This window comes from Schistocerca piceifrons, chromosome 2, assembly GCF_021461385.2.
Source record: "Schistocerca piceifrons isolate TAMUIC-IGC-003096 chromosome 2, iqSchPice1.1, whole genome shotgun sequence".
Lineage (NCBI taxonomy): Eukaryota > Metazoa > Arthropoda > Insecta > Orthoptera > Acrididae > Schistocerca > Schistocerca piceifrons.
Genome location: NC_060139.1, coordinates 308,133,269 through 308,153,118, shown reverse-complemented (window position 1 = coordinate 308,153,118; position 19,850 = coordinate 308,133,269). Strand labels below are relative to the sequence as shown.

General features: G+C 46.8%; 1 protein-coding gene across 2 annotated transcripts in view; it reads right to left on the bottom strand.

Moving 5' to 3' along the window:
* LOC124777176 (tuberin) overlaps positions 1-19,850 on the bottom strand; it is a 299,285-nt gene that overhangs the window by 258,157 nt on the left and 21,278 nt on the right. For both annotated transcript variants that reach the window (XM_047252485.1, XM_047252487.1), the window contains exon 3: positions 5,553-5,743. In XM_047252485.1, the coding sequence (XP_047108441.1) occupies positions 5,553-5,743 (191 nt within the window). The remainder of the gene's footprint in view (positions 1-5,552; positions 5,744-19,850) is intronic.

The window sequence follows — 19,850 nt, the reverse complement described above, 5'->3', positions numbered from 1 at the left end:
ATTTCAGCAGAGCTAACAGGTAACTGCATACATTGTCTAGATGCTGTTGTAAGGTGCCACTTTAGACTGTTGTCAGAAGCAGGCATTTTCTTGTATCTATAGCAACTTTGGTTATTCTTGAGAATCACAAAGTCAACAGACTGGCACAGGTTTGTGAGACACATAAAATGGAGAAAACTGCTGAGACAGCAATCCCCACTCACAAGGTGGAAATCTGCACCCACAGGGCAGAGCACAGTGATGTAAAGCACTGTTGTTACTAGCCATAGAAGGAAGGGCAGTGATATCTAGCTTTCACCTGAATGCTATAGCTGCCAAAAAAGGAGTTTGTTACTGTAAAGGTCAGGAACACCCTGCCTACTGAGTAGGAGAAAGCAAAGGACCTGAATGTGGTTGGCTCAAACCACAGACAGATGCAAAGTCACCTGCAAGATTGGCTGATGCCTGTGAAGTGGACCAACTGCACAAACGGAGAAGCACTGTGCTGCTAGAACCCTTTAAAAACCCCAGATTTGTATATTCAAAGCTAGAAAGGTTTGAACGCCAATTCCATAAACTCTATGCCAATCTCAGATAAGCTCCAACTTAAGTGTTTTCTCATTTGGAGTGCTGCTCTCAAATGCTTGCATTTTAATATTCTCCTAGTGACTGATAATTGCTATCTTCTGTTAGTTCTCACCCCCTGAATTCAGACGATGACTTCTGAATTCAGACGATGACTTCTGTTGTACCAACAGCTGAACCATTTGCTTTTACTTGAGCCTAGAAATGGCTTTCAGAGTAGCTTAGTCTGAATGCAACAAGTAAATACTACTCAGTTCACAGAGTTCCTTGGGTCTCCTACAAGCATCTTGATCAATACCCAACTTAAACAGATGCCTGTGACAGCATCTGCACTGATCCAAGCTATCACCTTCAGTCACTGCAAATTTGTCTTTCTGCATTTGTTTCTGACAACTCCAATATTGCAGACTGAACTGAAACTATCTCTAGTCTATGTCAGAACATGACACTTGTTCTGCTCTCTCAAAAATGATTTGAATACATGTGGACTAGAGACAAAAGACTCCATTATTACAGTTTCCCTTCCAGTTCTTTCCTTCTGCAGAATATGTGATGCAGACAGAGGTTAAGAAATACTACAGATGTATCCAACATATAGCAATTAGAATAAAGTCATTTTACTTGTTAGGCCACATCATTATAAAACACCGAAACAACTAGACTACCAACATTTCAACTATCTTTTCAGTCCTGAACAGGACTACTGCAAAGATCAAATGTTGGTGGTATAATTGTTTTTGTGTTTTATAATGATACGTCCTAACACCCAAATGAGTATTCTAACTGACACTCGCCATGGAAGCCTATGAACTTATTTATCAGTTAGTTATAACATACATTATGATCATGGAAATTTCAGGATGGAAAAAGCAAACAAACCACTCACTTTCAGATGAAATGTAGGTGATACATAGGTATAAAATACAGCTTCAGACAACAGTGCACTTGTGAACTTGTTCTGACAAATACAAAAACACTTCTCAGGTTTGCCACAAGATAATATTGTGCAAGTTCTATATTACTGCATCGATACAAAGTTCGTACAGTGCCAGCTGCTGTTGTCACTTCTGCAAGGTGCGACTGATGATAATAAGCAGGAAATACACGTGCATGGGGAGGCACTCACAGTTGGATGACAGCAGCACTCAGAGTGCACCCTACTGGAAGTTGAAGATAGGCCTTCTGCACGTGCACAAGTGGCAATGACTGAGCTGCCAAATGCTCCTTCCATTAAAAGCTGATTTAAATATCTAAAGTGCGCTCCATCTGATCATGAATCAGAGGTTCTTGCTTCTGCTGTGTTATTAAATTAACAGCCATGTCAGGATTGCAGGCACTGTCTAGTTGAAAACCTGCATCCCTGTTAATAAGATTGTCCGCTACACAGATATGTATGATCCCCATAAAAACAGTAGCCCACTGCAGAGGGGGCAGAAGGGGGAGAGGGTGGAGAGGGTGAAGAGGGTGAAGAGGGTGAAGAGGGTGAAGAGGGTGAAGAGGTGGGAGAGTGGGAGAGTGGGAGAGGTGGAGAGGGGGGAGAGGGGGGAGAGGGGGGGAGAGGGGGGAGAGGGGGGAGAGGGGGGAGAGGGGCAGAGGGTGAGAGGGGGGAGAGGGTTAGAGGGGGGAGAGGGTTAGAGGGGGGAGAGGGTTAGAGGGGGGAGAGGGTTAGAGGGGGGAGAGGGTTAGAGGGGGGAGAGGGGGAGAGGGGGGAGAGGGGGAGAGGGGGGAGAGGGTGAGAGGGGGGAGAGGGTGAGAGGGGTGAGAGGGTGAGAGGGGGAGAGGGGGAGAGGGTGAGAGGGTGAGAGGGTGAGAGGGGGAGAGGGGGAGAGGGGGAGAGGGGGAGAGGGGGAGAGGGGGAGAGGGGGAGAGGGGGAGAGGGGGAGAGGGGGGAGGGGGAGGGGGCGGGAGGGGGGAGGGGGGGAGGGGGAGGGGGCGGGAGGGGGGAGGGGGGGAGGGGGAGGGGGGAGGGGAGGGTGGAGGGGGGAGGGGGGAGAGGGGGGAGAGGGGGAGAGGGGGAGGGAGGGGGAGAGTGGGGAGAGGGGGGAGGGAGGGGAGAGTGGGGGAGAGTGGGGAGAGGGGGGAGAGGGGGGAGAGGGGGGAGGGAGGGGGAGAGGGGGGAGAGGGGGGAGAGGGGGGAGAGGGGGGAGGGAGGGGGAGAGGGGGGAGAGGGGGGAGAGGGGGGAGAGGGGGAGAGGGGGAGAGGGGGAGAGGGGGAGAGGGGGAGACGGGGGAGAGGGGGGAGAGGGGGGAGAGGGGGGAGAGGGGGGAGAGAGGGGAGAGAGGGGGGGAGAGAGAGGGGGTAAAGAGATGGAGAGGGGGTAAAGAGGGGGAGAGGGGTAAAGAGGGGGAGAGGGGTAAAGAGGGGGAGAGGGGTAAAGAGGGGGAGAGGGGTAAAGAGGGAGAGAGGGGTAAAGAGGGGGAGAGGGGTAAAGAGGGGGAGAGGGGTAAAGAGGGGGAGAGGGGTAAAGAGGGGGGAGGGGGGAGGGAGAGGTGGAAGGGGGAGGGGAGGGGACAGATGGGGAGGGGACAGGGGGGAGGGGAGAGAAGGGGAGGGGAGAAATGGGGAGGGGAGAAATGGGAAGGGGAGAGAGGGGGAGGGGAGAGGGGGGGAGGGGAGAGAGGGGGAGGGGAGAGAGGGGGAGGGGATGGAGGGGGAGGGGAGAGAGGGGGAGGGGAGAGAGGGGGAGGGGAGAGAGGGGGAGGGGAGAGAGGGGGAGGGGAAGCAGCGGGGAGGGGAAGCAGCGGGGAGGGGAGAGAGCGGGGAGGGGAGAGAGCGGGGAGGGGAGAGAGCGGGGAGGGGAGAGAGCGGGGAGGGGAGAGAGCGGGGAGGGGAGAGAGCGGGGAGGGGAGAGAGCGGGGAGGGGAGAGAGGGGGAGTGGAGAGAGGGGGAGGGTAGAGAGGGGGAGGGTAGAGAGGGGGAGGGTAGAGAGGGGGGAGGTGAGAGAGGGGGAGGTGAGAGAGGGGGAGGTGAGAGAGGGGGAGGGGAGAGAGGGGGAGGGGATAGAGGGGGAGGGGAGAGGGGGGAGAGAGGGGGAGGGGGAGGGGGAAGGGAGAGAGGGGGAGGGGAGAGAGGGGGAGGGGAGAGAGGGGGAGGGGAGAGAGGGGGAGGGGGGAGAGGGTGAGGGGGGAGAGGGTGAGGGGGGAGAGGGTGAGGGGGGAGAGGGTGAGGGGGGAGAGGGTGAGGGGGGAGAGGGTGAGGGGGGAGAGGGTGAGGGGGGAGAGGGTGAGGGGGGAGAGGGTGAGGGGGGAGAGGGTGAGGGGGGAGGGGGTGAGGGGGAAGGTGAGGGGGGAGAAGGTGAGGGGGAGAGGGGCGAGAAGGTGAGGGGGGAGGGCGGGAGGGGGGGATTGGGAGGGGGAGATGGGGAGGGGAGAGAGGGGAGGAGGAGGGGAGAGAGGGGAGGGGGAGATGGGGAGGGGAGAGAGGGGAGGAGGAGGGGAGAGAGGGGAGGGGGAGGGGAGAGAGGGAGGGGAGAGAGGCGAGGGGGAGGGGAGAGAGGGGAGAGAGGGAAGGGGAGGGGAGAGAGGGGAGGGGGAGGGGAGAGAGGGAGGGGAGAGAGGGGAGGGGGAGGAGAGAGAGGGGAGGGGGAGGAGAGAGAGGGGCGGGGGAGGAGAGAGAGGGGAGGGGAGAGAAGGGGAGGGGAGAGAGGGGGAGTGGTGAGAGGGGGAGTGGAGAGAGGGTGAGGGGGGGAGAGGGGGAGGGCGAGAGGGGGGATTGGGAGGGGGAGATGGGGAGGGGTATGGGACAGGGGAAGAGGGGGAGGGGACAGGGGAAGAGGGGGAGGGGGAGATGGGGAGGTGGAGATGGGGAGGGGGAGATGGGGAGGGGGAGATGGGGAGGGGGAGATGGGGAGGGGGAGATGGGGAGGGGGAGATGGGGAGGGGGAGATGGGGAAGGGGAGGGGGAGATGGGGAAGGGGAGGGGGAGATGGGGAAGGGGAGGGGGAGATGGGGAAGGGGAGGGGGAGATGGGGAAGGCGAGGGGGAGATGGGGAAGGCGAGGGGGAGATGGGGAGGGGGAGGGGGAGATGGGGAGGGGGCGATGGGGAGGGGGAGATGGGGAGGGGGAGATGGGGAGGGGAAGATGGGGAGGGGGAGATGGGGAGGGGGAGATGGGGAGGGGGAGATGGGGAGGGGGAGATGGGGAGGGGGAGATGGGGAGGGGGAGATGGGGAGGCGGAGAGGGGGAGGGGGAGATGGGGAGAGGGAGAGGGGGAGGGGGAGATGGGGAGGGGGGGAGGGGGAGAGGGGGAGATGGGGAGAGGGAGAGGGGGAGATGGGGAGAGGGGGAGGGGGAGATGGGGAGGGGGAGAGAGTTAGGGAGGGGGAGATGGGAGAGAGAGTTAGGGTGGGGGAGAGGGGAGAGAGGGGGAGAGAGTTAGGGAGGGGGAGAGGGGTAGAGAGGGGGAGGGGTGATGGGGAAGGGGGAGGGGGAAGGGGGAGGGGGAAGGGGGAGGGGGAAGGGGGAGGGGGAAGGGGGAGGGGGAAGGGGGAGGGGGAAGGGGGAGGGGGAAGGGGGAGGGGGAAGGGGGAGGGGGAAGGGGGAGGTGGGAGTATTTCAGTGACTGTCTAACTGGTGAAAATTTCTGAATGTGAGAAATGAAAACTGATTTTGAAAAGACAAATGTATTTTTTCACAAAATCTTGTGTGAAATTATGAGAGTAATACAGAGACAAATACATATGTGCCGACTGACAACTACAAATTACATATCTAATTACCATATCCTATTTACAGATATAGGGGCAGATAACCCCCAGGTATGAGCTTAACAATTTGCATTGTGTGTGAATAGTTTACCTCAAGCATCACTATGAAACAAGGTATTTCATACTACAGTTAAAAATAAATGCTGAGCACAGAATTAAGCACTAAGTCTCAAACATATCTAGCAGCCTCTCATATTCATAAAAGAAAGTAAAAGCATGAAACTATTCTTGGATCTTACACTAAATTCAACAGCCCAAATAAAAACACTGCAAAAAATTACCTCACAACGGTATCTTCAGGTATGTTATGCTCCTTAACAATTCTGAAGAAATGAACGCGCATCATTCCCAACTTATCATACTGTCCCTGGACAAGACTTCGTATGAAATAAAACGTTGCATGGCGATGTTCTTTAGGAATGTCTTGACTTAACAGATCTTTCACATCCAACCATAGTTTCTCAATTGCAAACTGTAAATCAAAATGCAGTAATGATTAATACAATTGTTGGAAAGTCACAAAAAGTTTTTTAAACCAAACATTAGTTTTTCAGTAGTAACTACATTTGTTAGTATTCAAACGAACACAGTCATTGCTCAAATACATGTGTACAGCACAGATCTGATCATCCCTATGACCCAGAAACTTTTTCTGTTTGTAACATATTAAAACTTGTTAGGATATTACGAGCAGAACACTGGCTCAGTTTTAGTAATTCCAGGATGGGGATGGGGCAGGGAAGTGGAGGAAGTGGGATAAGCACTCCTTATAAGTGACCACCTCGTCTTCTCAGAACTGTGCACCAAGTTGTGAAATATGAACAAGCTTCCAGCTGAGGGTTACAATGCTACTTCTAAGTGTTAGAACTGTCACATACCGAAATATCAACAGGTATCAGAGGAATAGTTTTATGAGGCTAGTGTCAACAATCATGAAACAATCACAAATCTCAACAGTGGATGAGGAAAACTCAATAGACATTTAATCAACTGAAATGACAAGATCCAACATAAAAAAAAATAAATCAATTAGTGATTTACACCCCATAAAAAAAATTACATCACAATGACACTCATATGGTAAGCCCTTGTCCTCATTAGCATTTTTGCATGTGCTGATAAAATTATTTTGGTGATCCAGAACAGTTTTTTTTTTTTTCCACTTAGTGTCAGTTTGGTCACAGATTATTTTACAGACTTTTTGTCTATCGTGATAAAACTTGGCATTTGTAGTACAAGTGGGAGCTCACATGAGCTGCAGATCATACATTTTTGTTGCACAATATACTGACGTGTTTCAATGGCTTCAGTGGTGACAATGTCCTTTTTTCTCATATGTAATATGTTCTTAAGAAACTAGTTGTTAGCCAGCCTCAAGCAACATCTGCTTACTTGCGTGTTAAAGAATTGCACTTGACCTCTTGAGAGAGAAGTTAGTAGAACATGGAAACAAAGGCCTCATGTAGATAATTCGCTTGAAGGGTGTAGAACTGTGCACTATTGGACCAAATAATACTGCTTCAAGTGGCACAAACTTCAGCAGCCTGAGACAAAGTGCAAACAAAAATTTATCATGCTGAGGTATTGATGGAATTATCACATGATAGATGGGACTGGATACTCTCCTAGGGTGACAAGCTGTTCCTGAGATGGGCATGTGCCAGCAGCAGTTGTCTCGATTCCCATAAAGCTCACTTCCACAGTACTAATAATGCACTTGGCAGAGTGGCAAAAAATACTCTAATATGAAGTCTGTGTTGTTCTGGGGAAGGTGATGCAACCAGCACATCAACAATGTAGGTGAAACTGAAGTCTTGGTTCCTTTAACACCTTTTCAATAAATCTTCGGAAAGCCTGAACAGCACTGAGCACATCACAGGATACATAGGGGAACTGCAAACAGTGCTATATAACCATTTTATGTGTATTCTTGGGGCCACTGTAATTTGGTTGTCAAGCCTTGACAGAGTCCAGCATGGAAAATACATATGACTGGAAGGATGACACATTAAATCTTCAATGTGTCACACCAGGTAATGGACAGTAACTGTCCGAGCATTCAGTACTCTAAAATCACCACACAATCACCAACAGGCTAGTTTGTCACCAAATACAGCAGTGACATACATATGCTTTCCGACAGTGGTGCAGTGCCTGCCTCAACCAATGTGTGCAATTCCACCTTGGCAATGTGGAGTATGTCGGGACCGCAAGATACTGTGTGTGAGAGAAAGCAGGAGGGTTGGCTGTAGTCCATATGTGGTGCACTGTTGAGGGGTGTAAGGGGAACTAGTACACCTGCTGAATACACATTTGACGAAAATTCCATTAAGAGGTGCAAGAGATGAGATGGTCCTGAGAAGAAATGCAGAGCTGGATCACTGCACTGAATTTGCTGACTGGCTGTCAGTACTGAAGCTGTTCACCCAAGATGCAATTACACCACATGTCAAATATGAGGTCATAGAATGACCAAAAATACAGGCCTATAGTGGAGTGGGTGATGCCAGTGATGATAAAGTGCCACCTGAAATCTCTCCACAAACCTAGGCTTAGATTTAATGTTGCCCAGCACAGGTTGTAGTGGTGGAACTATTTGCTGCAAGAAGATCACAGCTGTTGAGTAGTCTCTGTTGCCTCTGAGCTTGAGGGAATACCAATACATCGGAGACTGAGTTTGCTAAAAACTGCAGTGTACCACAGTTGTTAATTGAGCTCCTGTTGCTGGCATGTTCACCCACAGGCCACAAAGGCTACCATTCGCATTTCCCTGACCAGGAGTACAGTGATATGCATCCCTGTGACCTGCTTCTGAAGTATACCTGACCAACTTTCCTCTCAACAATGTAGGAAAGGATAGAGTGCTACTTAATGTAAAGAAGAGACATTAAGTTGCAGAGAGGCACAATTAAAAGACACTTATGTTGCAATTATGTGTAAAAGATGAACAGTAGACTGAACACAACTTTACTCCACGGAAGCTATAACAATTTCAGCAGAGAACCAATTATGTACACAAAGAGCAGTAGCAATAAATATATAGAACTGAGACCGAGCATTGCTTGGTTAGCCTTAAATAGACTGGGGACCATGGTGGACTCTGGCATCTCACATGCACAAGTCCGAGGTGCCCTCTATGGACAACATAGACTGCCACATGCATGGCCTTTTGAAAGTAAGCGCATGCATTCCTCCTCCCTTAGGGAGTCACAGATTCGAGACATCCATGCTGTCCTCCTCGTCTGCTGGGCTCTGGCTGAGGTGGCTGCTGCATAGCAAGTGCACGGCCTGAAATGCTTCAGATGCCGACACATTCTGTCCCCCCCCCCCCCCCTTTCCTGTGTCAAACCATAGGCAACACCGCAGCGGCACTGGAGCTGTTTCCATGTCGACCTCGGGCATTGGCTCTGGTAACGGTGCTCGCGTTGCTGATGATACTGGGATCAGTGGTTGCTTAGGAATGGCTGACAGAATCCCTGATGATGGTACTGGAAGCAATAGAGGAACCGTTGATTCAGCCACTGAGGACAGATGCCCTCACCCATGTGGGACTGGAGCAGCGGCAGGTGATACGATGCCCAATGTGGACAGGCTCGGAGGTGACTGTGTGCCATCAGGGGACAAACGGCCGTCCACACGAAGGTGAAGCTGATCATGGTGCCATGAGCAGAGGCCATCCTCAGTGTAGATGTCACAGAGATGCCTCCCTCAGCATCTGGTGATGACAGTTGGAAGGCATTTAGGGCAACGTCTGAAACTGTGTGCCCAGACAGCCACACCTGGCCAAATGAGGCGCAGTGGTTGCACAGGTTGATGTCCAGTTGGAGGACGCAGGAGGTGTAGCAGTGTCCTCGTCTGGTGCTCGTGGCATAGCTCCACCAGGCTCGAAACGGTACAAGGAGAGAAACCAATCTAAGACAATGTCGGACAAAGAGGAGGCAACATACTTTCTCATCTGAGTTTTGAACATTCACACTAGGTGTTCTGCCTCACTGTTACGTTGTGGATGGAATGGCGGGGCAAGGTAGTGAAAGATACAAGTGGAATTGCGAAGTGCCACAAACTCTTGTGATGAAAATTGTGGACTGCTTTCAGACACTAACTCTGTGGACAAGCCTTCTGGACAAGGCTGTGACAGTGGCAGTTGTGGATGTGGAAACAATGAAGAACATATGGAAAACAATAATATGCATCAATGACCACCAGCCAATAAGCGTCAAGAAAGGGGCCAGCAAAATCCACATGTATATGGTCCCATGCATTCGACGGCACTGGCCAAGGAGATGACAACACCCGGGGAGCAGCTTCGTGTGTCACACACTGAACAAGAGGCAATCAGTTGGGTGACGTTCACCATCCAAGAATCCGGACCAAAACACATGTTGATGGGCCAACACCTTCATGCATGGTACACCCTAATAATCTGTATGTAATAAATGGAGAACCTGTGAACGAAGCACCGGGAGGATCAGTACCTGAGGGGGATCATAATCCATGTCTAAAAACAGAACACCATCCACAACAGAGAATCGATGTTGAAAGAAGTAATAATTATGGACTGGGTGGAACGCACAACAAGCTGGTGAATCCAGCCAACCATGTTGTACAAAAGTTATGACCGTCCGCAAAACGGGATCCGAAGCCACAGCCTTCACAATACATGTACTAGTTACAGGAAAACCATCAACCATCCACTGTGCAGTGACATCAATGTGGAAACACAACAGTTCCTCCGGATCATATCCTGGGTCTGGACCGACCAGCAGGCAGGACAAAGCATTGGTATTTGCATGTTGATTTGTAAGCCAGAAATGAATCTCATAGCTGTAACTTCAAGGGAAAAAGAGACCAACATTGAATGTGATGTGCCGCTTTATCTAGCAGGATGCAGAAGAACTGAATAAGGAAGCCAATGGTTTGTGATCAGTGATCAAGTGGTATTTGGTAACCTAGAGTAAAACGGAATTTCTTCATAGCACATACACTGAAGAGCCAAAAAAAACTGGTACACCTGCCTAATGTCATGAAGGGCCCCCACGAGCACACAAAAGTGCCACAAGATGACGTGGCATGGACTCAACTAATGTCTGAAGTAGTGCTGGAAGGAACTGACACCATGAATCCTGCAGGGCTGTCCATAAATCTGTAAGAGTACGAGGGATTGGAGATCTCTTCTGAACAGCATGTTACAAGGCATCCCAGATATGCTCAATAATGTTCATGTCTGGGGAGTTTGGCGGCCAGCGGAAGTGTTCCTGGAGCCACCCTGTAGCATTCTGGACGTGTGGGGTGTTGCATTGTCCTGCTGGAATTGCCCAAGTCTGTTGGAATGCACAGTGGACATGAATGGATGCAGGTGATCAGACAGGACGCTTACGTACATATCACCTGTCAAAGACATATCTAGATGTATCAGGGGTCCCATACCCCTCCAACTGCACATGCACCACACTATTACAGAGCCTCCACATGCTTGAACAGTCCCCTGCTGACACGCAGGGTCCACGGATTAATACGGTTGTCTCCATATCCATACATGTCCATCTGCTTGATACAATTTGAAACAAGACTCATCCGACCAGGTAACATGTTTCCAGTCATCAACAGTCCAATACCGATGTTGATGGGCCCAGGCAAGGCGCAAAGTTTTGTGTCATGCAGTCATCAAGGGTACACAAGTGGGCCTTCGGCTCCGAAAGCCCATAACAATGGTGTTTCATTGAATGGTGCACTGATGGTCCAGCACTGAAATCTACAGCAATTTGCAGAAGGGTTGCACTTCTGTCATGTTGAACGATTTTCCTCAGTTGTCGCTGGTCCCGTTCTTGCAGGATCTTTTGCTGCATGTAGCGATGTTGAAAATTTGATGTTTTGCTGCATTCCTGATATTCGTGGTACACTTGTGAAATGGTAGTATGGGAAAATCCCCTCTTCATCGCTACTCAGAGATACTGTGTCCCATCACTTGTGCGCCGACTATAACACCATGTTCTAACGCACTTAAATCTTTATAACCTGCCACTGTTAGATCGATTACTGCTTCTACAACTGTGCCAGATATTTATTGTCTTATATGGGCATTGCCGACTGCAGTGCCATATTCTGCCTGTTTACGTGCCTCTGTATTTGAATACGCAAGCCTATACCAGTTTCTCTGGCACTTCAGTGTATAACGGCGAAAGCTTCCTTTTCTATCTGAGAGTATCTAGTTTGTGCAGGCGTAAGCACTTTTGAGAAATAAGCAAGACACACCAGAAACTACTATGTCATCCAGATAGTTTGCGCAACCTGGCACAGACACTGTAAGTTGTTCCAAAAAATGTTGAAAAATAGCTGGAGTGCTGGCGACTCAAAAAGGCAACTGCAAGTAGGGGTATTGACAACTAACATATGTTTTGACTCTGTATCTAAAGGGAATTGTAAATTGGCAACCAACGAGCCAATTTTTGAGAATACTGACCACCTGATAACTTTGCAAAGAGTTTATCTGGTGCAGTATCGGGTACATATCCACTACAGATTTTGCACTCGCAGGAACTTTAAAATCACTGCAGATGCCCAGCTAGATCATTCACTTGATCCAATAAGCTGAAAAATGCCAGATTCTGTGAATCGATCTCATTAAACTTTGACTTGTTCCCCGAATGACACTGGAACTCGATGGGCCTGGAAAAAATGAGGGCAAGCAGAAGGTTTCATGGTAGATGTCAATGAGAACTTGAAAAATTGTTGGCACACCCCAATGCAGAAGAGAACAAAGAGGAAATCTCAAATCCAAAAAGATTCTCAGTAAGTGTGTTACCTGCAACAAGAAATGTTAAGTGAACAGACTACTGACCTGTAGGTCACTGGGCAGAGAAATGGTCAAGGATGGAAAACTAAAACTTTGTGTTCTGCCTTACGGCAGGTCTTTTCATGGGGGAAGCCTCATCAGAGAGGTCCACCGCATGAGCGTCTAGGGAACTGATTCCAGTGGTGGTTTCCAGTTGCCTTCCACTGATGATGATGAAATGATAATGAGGACAACATGACACCCAGTCCCTGAGCAGAGAAAATCTCCAACCCAGCCGGGAATCAAACCCGGGCCTCTTGGCGTGACAGACCGCTGTGCTATCGGGGCGGCCGACGATGGAAATACTCTGTTTATTGCAATTTACTACCTTTCATGACACAGGGAGAAATGGAGGGGAGCATAAGTCTATACAAGCTTGGGAGTTTGATGAGGTTACTGCAGCTCCTGTATCCACTTGCACATGCAGAACTTTACGAAAAATTGTAACATCAATGAAAAGCTTGTTTGGTGCAACAGAAATAGCTGATACAATGTTTACATCCATATCCATATCAGGACTGTTGCGCTGAATTTTTGCATTAAAAACAGAAGCAATGAGACCTTTTTTGTTGCAATTATGACAGGTAGCCCAGTGTTTTCGGCAGTCTGAGCGTTCATGGTTAATGAAACAATAAGGGCAGGAAGGGAGTGTGAATTGCAGATGTTGCTGTTTACTGGCCTGCTTACTATGTTGGTGCAGCTGTGCTGGGAGCAAGACCAGCCTCCTTGATGCTGCTATCATGTGCGGATTACTGCAACAATGTCTTTCCCATGCGAACTATCTGAAGCCTGGTGTGGAGGAGAGGGTTGGATTGCCACTAACTCACACCATGACTTAATTCGGTTACCTGCAGCTCAACATCTCGAACAACTGCGCATTAGCTAAAACCTCAGAGGGATGGATTTTCACACTGGAGGGCATGCTCCCGCACCTCACAATCCAGAGCTAAACGGATGATAGCATCTCTAACCATCTGATCATCATACGGCTCTTTATGCACATCGGACATAAAATGACAATGAAGACTAACTGATGGAGTTCGGCAGCTGATGCTCGAGAGGATTGATATGATTGCTTCCTACAGTGGTAAAACTCAACCTGGGATAGAACAACAGAGGTATGCTTGCAGTAGTATTTTGAAAGAAGTTCACATATTTAGTCAAACATTAAAGAAGATGGATCTTCCAGAGGGACAAACTGACATAGGACTGGATATATTCTTGGTAATATCCAAGAAAGGAACAAGGCACAACATAAACTTGTGTCAGTAATCCAAAAAGCTTGAAAGTGTTGTCAGACATTTCTCATATGAGTCCCATTCCTCAACGGTCTCATTGTATATAGAAAACGTAGACAGATAAACTGTGGGGACAGTGGAGGGCAAAACAGCAGGTGACAGAGACTGAGGAGCATGTCGACTGGACATAACAGAAGCCAATGATTGAAGTATCTGAGTCTGAATGTTCAGGACCTGCGATTGGTGGTACAATGCCACGGTGAATGATTCTTGCTTTTCGAACAATCAACGTAAAATGTCCTCCGTAAGACCATCAGCCATTGTGAAATACACAGAGGACCAACGAGAGGAGAAATTTATGCAGAGAACAGGACCACACTCACGGCCAATCGTGTTGTAACTTCGGCTACCGGTACCCTTAAATGGACTAGGTCCTTGGCGGGCTCTGATGGTGATCGCACACGTTAACACTGCCGCATGCATAGCCTTTTGAAAGTATGGGCATGTGTCACTGCAAATTACACAAACTTTCTGGCCACAGTCTTCATCAGGAAAAGAGAAACAGAGAAACCACACCCCATGTATACACACAAGCAAGCACACCTCAAGCACACATGACCGCCAGCTCCAGCAGCTCAGACCACTGCCTGGCCTGGTTCTGGACAAAAGCTTTATGTAAGCATCTTTTAAGTGTGCCTGGCTGCAACTTAACATGTCTTCTCCGTGGTAAGCAGCAATCTATCTTTTCCTATACTGCTGATATTCCTATGTCACACAATGCACTTCTACTCCCGGATATAAAAAACAACACAGCTGCAGCTGCCTTATCACTAACAGCAGGCAGAGGCCAACTCGTGAGGTCCATCGCTAATGCAATAGGTTTTAAATGTAGTACACTTCACTGTTGCTGACTTACACGCAACACAGTTTGCAGCTTGTAGAAATTTTACAATGGTGGTGTTCTGGAAGTATCTGCTGCCAAACTTGGTATTTCTTTTCTAAGGTGGTGACCTCCTGGTGGAGTCTCTCAATCCTAAAGTAATTCCTGCTGCTGGTACAGCAGCTGCTGATCTTGTTACTGTTGCTGACACAGCTGTGCCACTAGGTGCTCCAAATTTACGTCCAATGGTGGCAGACTTATTATTTATGTTCCGGGGATTGTTGGCTCTCAGTCTTGAGAATTTCCAGCACATGCATCAGTGTCATCACTTGTGGGATACAATTATGCCTGGATAATAGCAGCCTACAAATTTATTTTTGCTACCTTATACATAGTAAAGTTCTGAACTAGTGTCTGGCTGGGTCTCCACATAGGTGCAGTCTGGCTTTCTTATTGCAAGTAGTCTCCCCCAGCACCTACACTGCCCATTCCACAGTGTGGAAGTGTGGGAGACTGAGACTCAGTAAACATTTTGATCCCAGATGATGGAACTATCTCCTCTCTCAGCTTATAAAATAATTGCCCGAACCTGTTGTGAAGAAATTTGCATCCACAGTATCAAAAGAATATTTTTAGGAAAGGAATTTCTCATCTACTTTGTGCCTTTGGCAAATTTTTACCCATTTTTCACCCAGTAAACAGTTTTACCGACAAGGAAACATCACCAACTTGACCTCATACTTTAAGAACAAAAAAAAAAAACACACACTTGCAAGATATCAGCTCCAGCTATCAATCCTACATGAAAACTTGGGCCATTATTTTGATACTACGCAGTTAAGAGTGAGTAAGAATGCCACGTTCACAGTGTCGGTGAACCCAAAACTGATAGTGCTTTGTTTCTTATATCAAAGTGTGCAGGTTCAAACTGTAACAGGTGCCAGAGATCTCTTTACTTTAAATACTTCTATATTGTAATTCACAAATGCAGCAAAAATTTTTGAAATAAATAAGTGTTTCATCAACAAAGCAGTGCAGTACTAATTATTAATGAATCTGTTTTGTGTTATTTTCTTTGGACTGAAAAGCTGACACTGTTAAAGTGAAATACATCCACAGGAGTTGCACTTTTCTTCAACATCATTGGCATGATTACATTTTAATTCAAAAATCAGTAACACCATAGATGAGTTGTCAGCACAGCAGAAACCATGTGAGGGGCCCAGGTTTGATTCCTCGCCGGGTTGGCAATTTTCTGCACTCAGGGACTAGGTGTTGTGTTGTTTCCATTATCATTTCATCCTCATTGACACACAAGTCGCTGAAGTGGTGACCAGTCCACCTGATAGGAGTCGCTATCCACAGTTCTTTAGTTGCTTCAGCTTTTTCATTTTGATCTTGACGTATCTACAGAGTGGTCCATTGATCGTGACCGGGCCAAATATCTAATGAAATAAGCGTCAAATGAAAAAACTACAAAGAACGAAACTTGTCTAGCTTGAAGGGGGAAACCAGATGCCGCTATGGTTGGCCCGCTAGATGGCGCTGCCATAGGTCAAATGGATATCAACTGCGTTTTTTTTTAAATTGGAACACCCCTTTTTATTACACATTCGTGTAGTACATAAAGAAATATGAATGTTTTAGTTGGACCACTTTTTTTGCTTTGTGATAGATGGCGCTGTTACAGTCACAAACGTATGGCTCACAATTTTAGACAAACAGTTGGTAACAGGTAGGTTTTTTAAATTAAAATACAGAATGTAAGTATGTTTGAACATTTTATTCCGGTTGTTCCAATGTGATACATGTACCTTTGTGAACTTATCATTTCTGAGAACGCATGCTGTTACAGCGTGATTACCTTTAAATACCACATTAATGCAAAAAATGCTCAAAATGATGTCAGTCAACCTCAATGCATTTGGCAATACGTGTAACGGCATTCCTCTCAATAGCTAGTAGTTCGCCTTCCGTAATGTTCGCACATGCATTGAAAATGCGCTGACGAATGTTGTCAGGTGTTGTCGGTGGATCACGATAGCAAATATCCTTCAACTTTCCCCAAAGAAAGAAATCCAGGGACATCAGGTCCGATGAACCTGCGGGCCATGTTATGGTGCTTCGACGACCAATCCACCTGTCATGAAATATGCTATTTAATACCGCTTCAACCGCACGCGAGCTATGTGCCGGACATCCATCATGTTGGAAGTACATCGTCATTCCGTCATGCAGTGAAACATCTTCTAGTAATATCGGTAGAACATTACATACGAAATCAGCATACATTGCGCCATTTAGATTGCCATCGATAAAATGGGGGCCAATTATCCTTCCTCCCATAATGCCGCACCATGCATTAACCCGCCAAGGATGCTGATATTCCACTTGTTGCAGCCATCGTGGATTTTCCATTGCCCAATAGTGCATATTATGCCGGTTTACGTTACTGCTGTTGGTGAATGAGACTTCGTCGCTAAATAGAACGCGAGCAAAAAATCTGTCATTGTCCCGCAACTTCTCTTGTGGCCAGTGGCAGAACTGTACACGATATTCAAAGTCATTGCCATGCAATTCCTGGTGCATAGAAATATGGTACGGGTGCAATCAATGTTGATGTAGCATTCTCGACACTGACGTTTTTGAGATTCCCAATTCTCGCGCAGTTTGTCTGCTACTGATGTGCGGATTAGCTGCGACAGTAACTAAAACACCTACTTGGGCATCATCATTTGTCGCAGGTTGTGGTTGACGTTTCACATGTGGCTAAACACTTCCTATTTCCTTAAATAACGAAACTATCCAGTGAACGTTCTGGACACTTGGATGATGTCGTCCAGGATACCGAGCAGCATACGTAGCACACGCCCATTGGGCATTTTGATCACAATAGCCATACATCAACACGTTTAACATGGGTAATGTATCATGAAGCAAATACCGTCCGCACTGGTGGAATGTTATGTGATACGTTTGTCACTATTACAGTGCCATCTATCACAAAGCGAAAAAAGTGATCCAACTAAAACATTCCTATTTCTTTACGTATTACACGAATATGTAATAAAAAATGGGGGTTCCTATTTTTAAAAATGCAGTTGATATCCATTTGACCTATAGCAGCACCATCTAGCAGGCCAACCGTAGCACCATCTGGTTTCCCCCTTCAAGCTAGACAAGTTTCGTTCTCTGTAGTTTTTTCGTTTGACGCTTATTTCGTGAGATATTTGGCCCGGTCACGATCAATGGACCACCCTGTATAATTAAAATAGAACATATACCATATGTGTGTGGGGTTGACATATTATGTACTCTTTTCACAAGAAAAAGAAAAAAAAATGAGGTCTCGAAAAAGATTTCAAAGCACACTGGGCACGTGTGATGTCCTATATTGTCCTCTTTCCTCACCTTCAACATCCTGCAAAAAGGAGAGTGCTGGTTGTCACTCTGTTGGACAGCAGTTCATGCGTCAGGCAGCTGCAATGGGGCAAAGCGAGTGACAAATAACCAGGGAGTGCAAAAGTTCAAAAGCTGTACATTCAGGTCATAGCTGCACACCACCAGAAAAATGGCCCAAATGTTTGCACGAGATTTAATTGCTAGGACTGGTGTTTTGCTAGTGTCCTTTGCTTCTCCCTACAATATGAGGTCAAACTGCTGATGTTTCCTTGTGAGCCTGCATTTATAATTTTGCTTAACCGTATCATACTGCTGCTATCTGATCATAAGAGTCAGACATACAAATTATATTGTGGCTCATATGTATTTGACAAAAAACTGCCAAATTTAGAAATCCTGTCCTATTCTGGACGGCACTATCTGAGAGGTAATCAGTGTTGAAAGTTGTTCACACGCGCACACACACAGACACAGAGAGAGAGAGAGAGAGAGAGAGAGAGAGAGAGAGAGAGAGAGAGAGAGAGAGAGACTTCCTAGTACATTCGAACTCCTAATTAAGTTTAAAACATTTACTGTTATGTACATGTGTGCTGTCAGAACTACTATAGTACGCTTCGAAGTTTATCACTGAAATAAGACACTTGAAGATGTTTAACGCATCACTCATTTAGGTCTACAGCCTCAAACTTTCTATATTCTGTGTACATATAGCCGCCCACATTCCCTTGTATTATCCCTACAATAATGTGATACCAACTTTTATCTGTCCATTTGCATCTCTTCAGTTTATCTGATTTCTACGTGATTATTTGTTGTGCATAGCACATCTGTAGAACCTAATACAAACTCAAATCTTAGCAGCCTCTCATTTTATGTAATTTTCTGACTGGGGTGGTTATATAGTATTACATTTTTACTTTTGAACATGTTGAAATGCAGTCAAAATAAATCAAAATGATATGTTCTGTTGTGTGAGTTGTTGTTGTTGTTGTCATCTTCAGTCCTGAGACTGGTTTGATGCAGCTCTCCATGCTACTCTATCCTGTGCAAACTTCTTCATCTCCCAGTACCCACTGCAACCTACATCCTTCTGAATCTGCTTAGTGTATTCATATCTTGGTCTCCCTCTACAATTTTTACCCTCCACGCTGCCCTCCAATACTAAATTGGTGATCCCTTGATGCCTTAGAACTTGTCCTACCAACCAATCCCTTCTTCTAGTCAAGTTGTGCCACAAACTCCTCTTCTTCCCAATCCTATTCAATACTTCCTCATTAGTTATGTGATCTACCCATCTATTTTTCAGCATTCTTCTGTAGCACCACATTTCGAAAGCTTCTATTTTCTTCTTGTCTAAACTATTTATCGTACATGTTTCACTTCCATACATGGCTACACTCCATACAAATACTTTCAGAAACGACTTCCTGACACTTGAATCAATATTCGATGTTAACAAATTTCTCTTCTTCAGAAACGCTTTCCTTGCCATTGCCAGTCTACATTTTATATCCTCTCTACTTCGACCATCATCAGTTATTTTGCTCCCCAAATAGCAAAACTCCTTTACTACTTTAAGTCTCTCATTTCCTAATCTAATTCCCTCAGCATCACCCAACTTAATTCGACTACATTCCATTATCCTCATTTTGCTTTTGTTGATGTTGATCTTATACCCTCCTTTCAAGACACTGTCCATTTCGTTCAACTGCTCTTCCAAGTCCTTTGCTGTCTCTGAGAGAATTACAATGTCATCGGCGAACCTCAAAGTTTTTATTTCTTCTCCATGGATTTTAATACCTCCTCCAAATTTTTCTTTTGTTTCCTTTACTGCTTTCTGAATATACAGATTGAATAACATTGGGGATAGGCTACAATCCTGTCTCACTCCATTCCCAACCACTGCTTCCCTTTCATGTCCCTCGACTCATATCTGCCATCTGCTTTCTGTACAAATTGTAAATAGCCTTTCGCTCCTTGTATTTTACCCCTGCCACCTTCAGAATTTGAAAGAGAGTATTCCAGTCAACATTGCAAAAGCTTTCTCTACGTCTACAAATGCTAGAAACGTAGGTTTTATTTCTACGGAATCCATTCGTCTGTAAAGAATTCACGTTAATATTTTGCAGCTGTGACTTATTAAACTGATAGTTCGGTAATTTTCACATCTGTCAACACCTGCTTTCTTTGGGATTGGAATTTTTATATTCTTCTTGAAGTCTGAGGG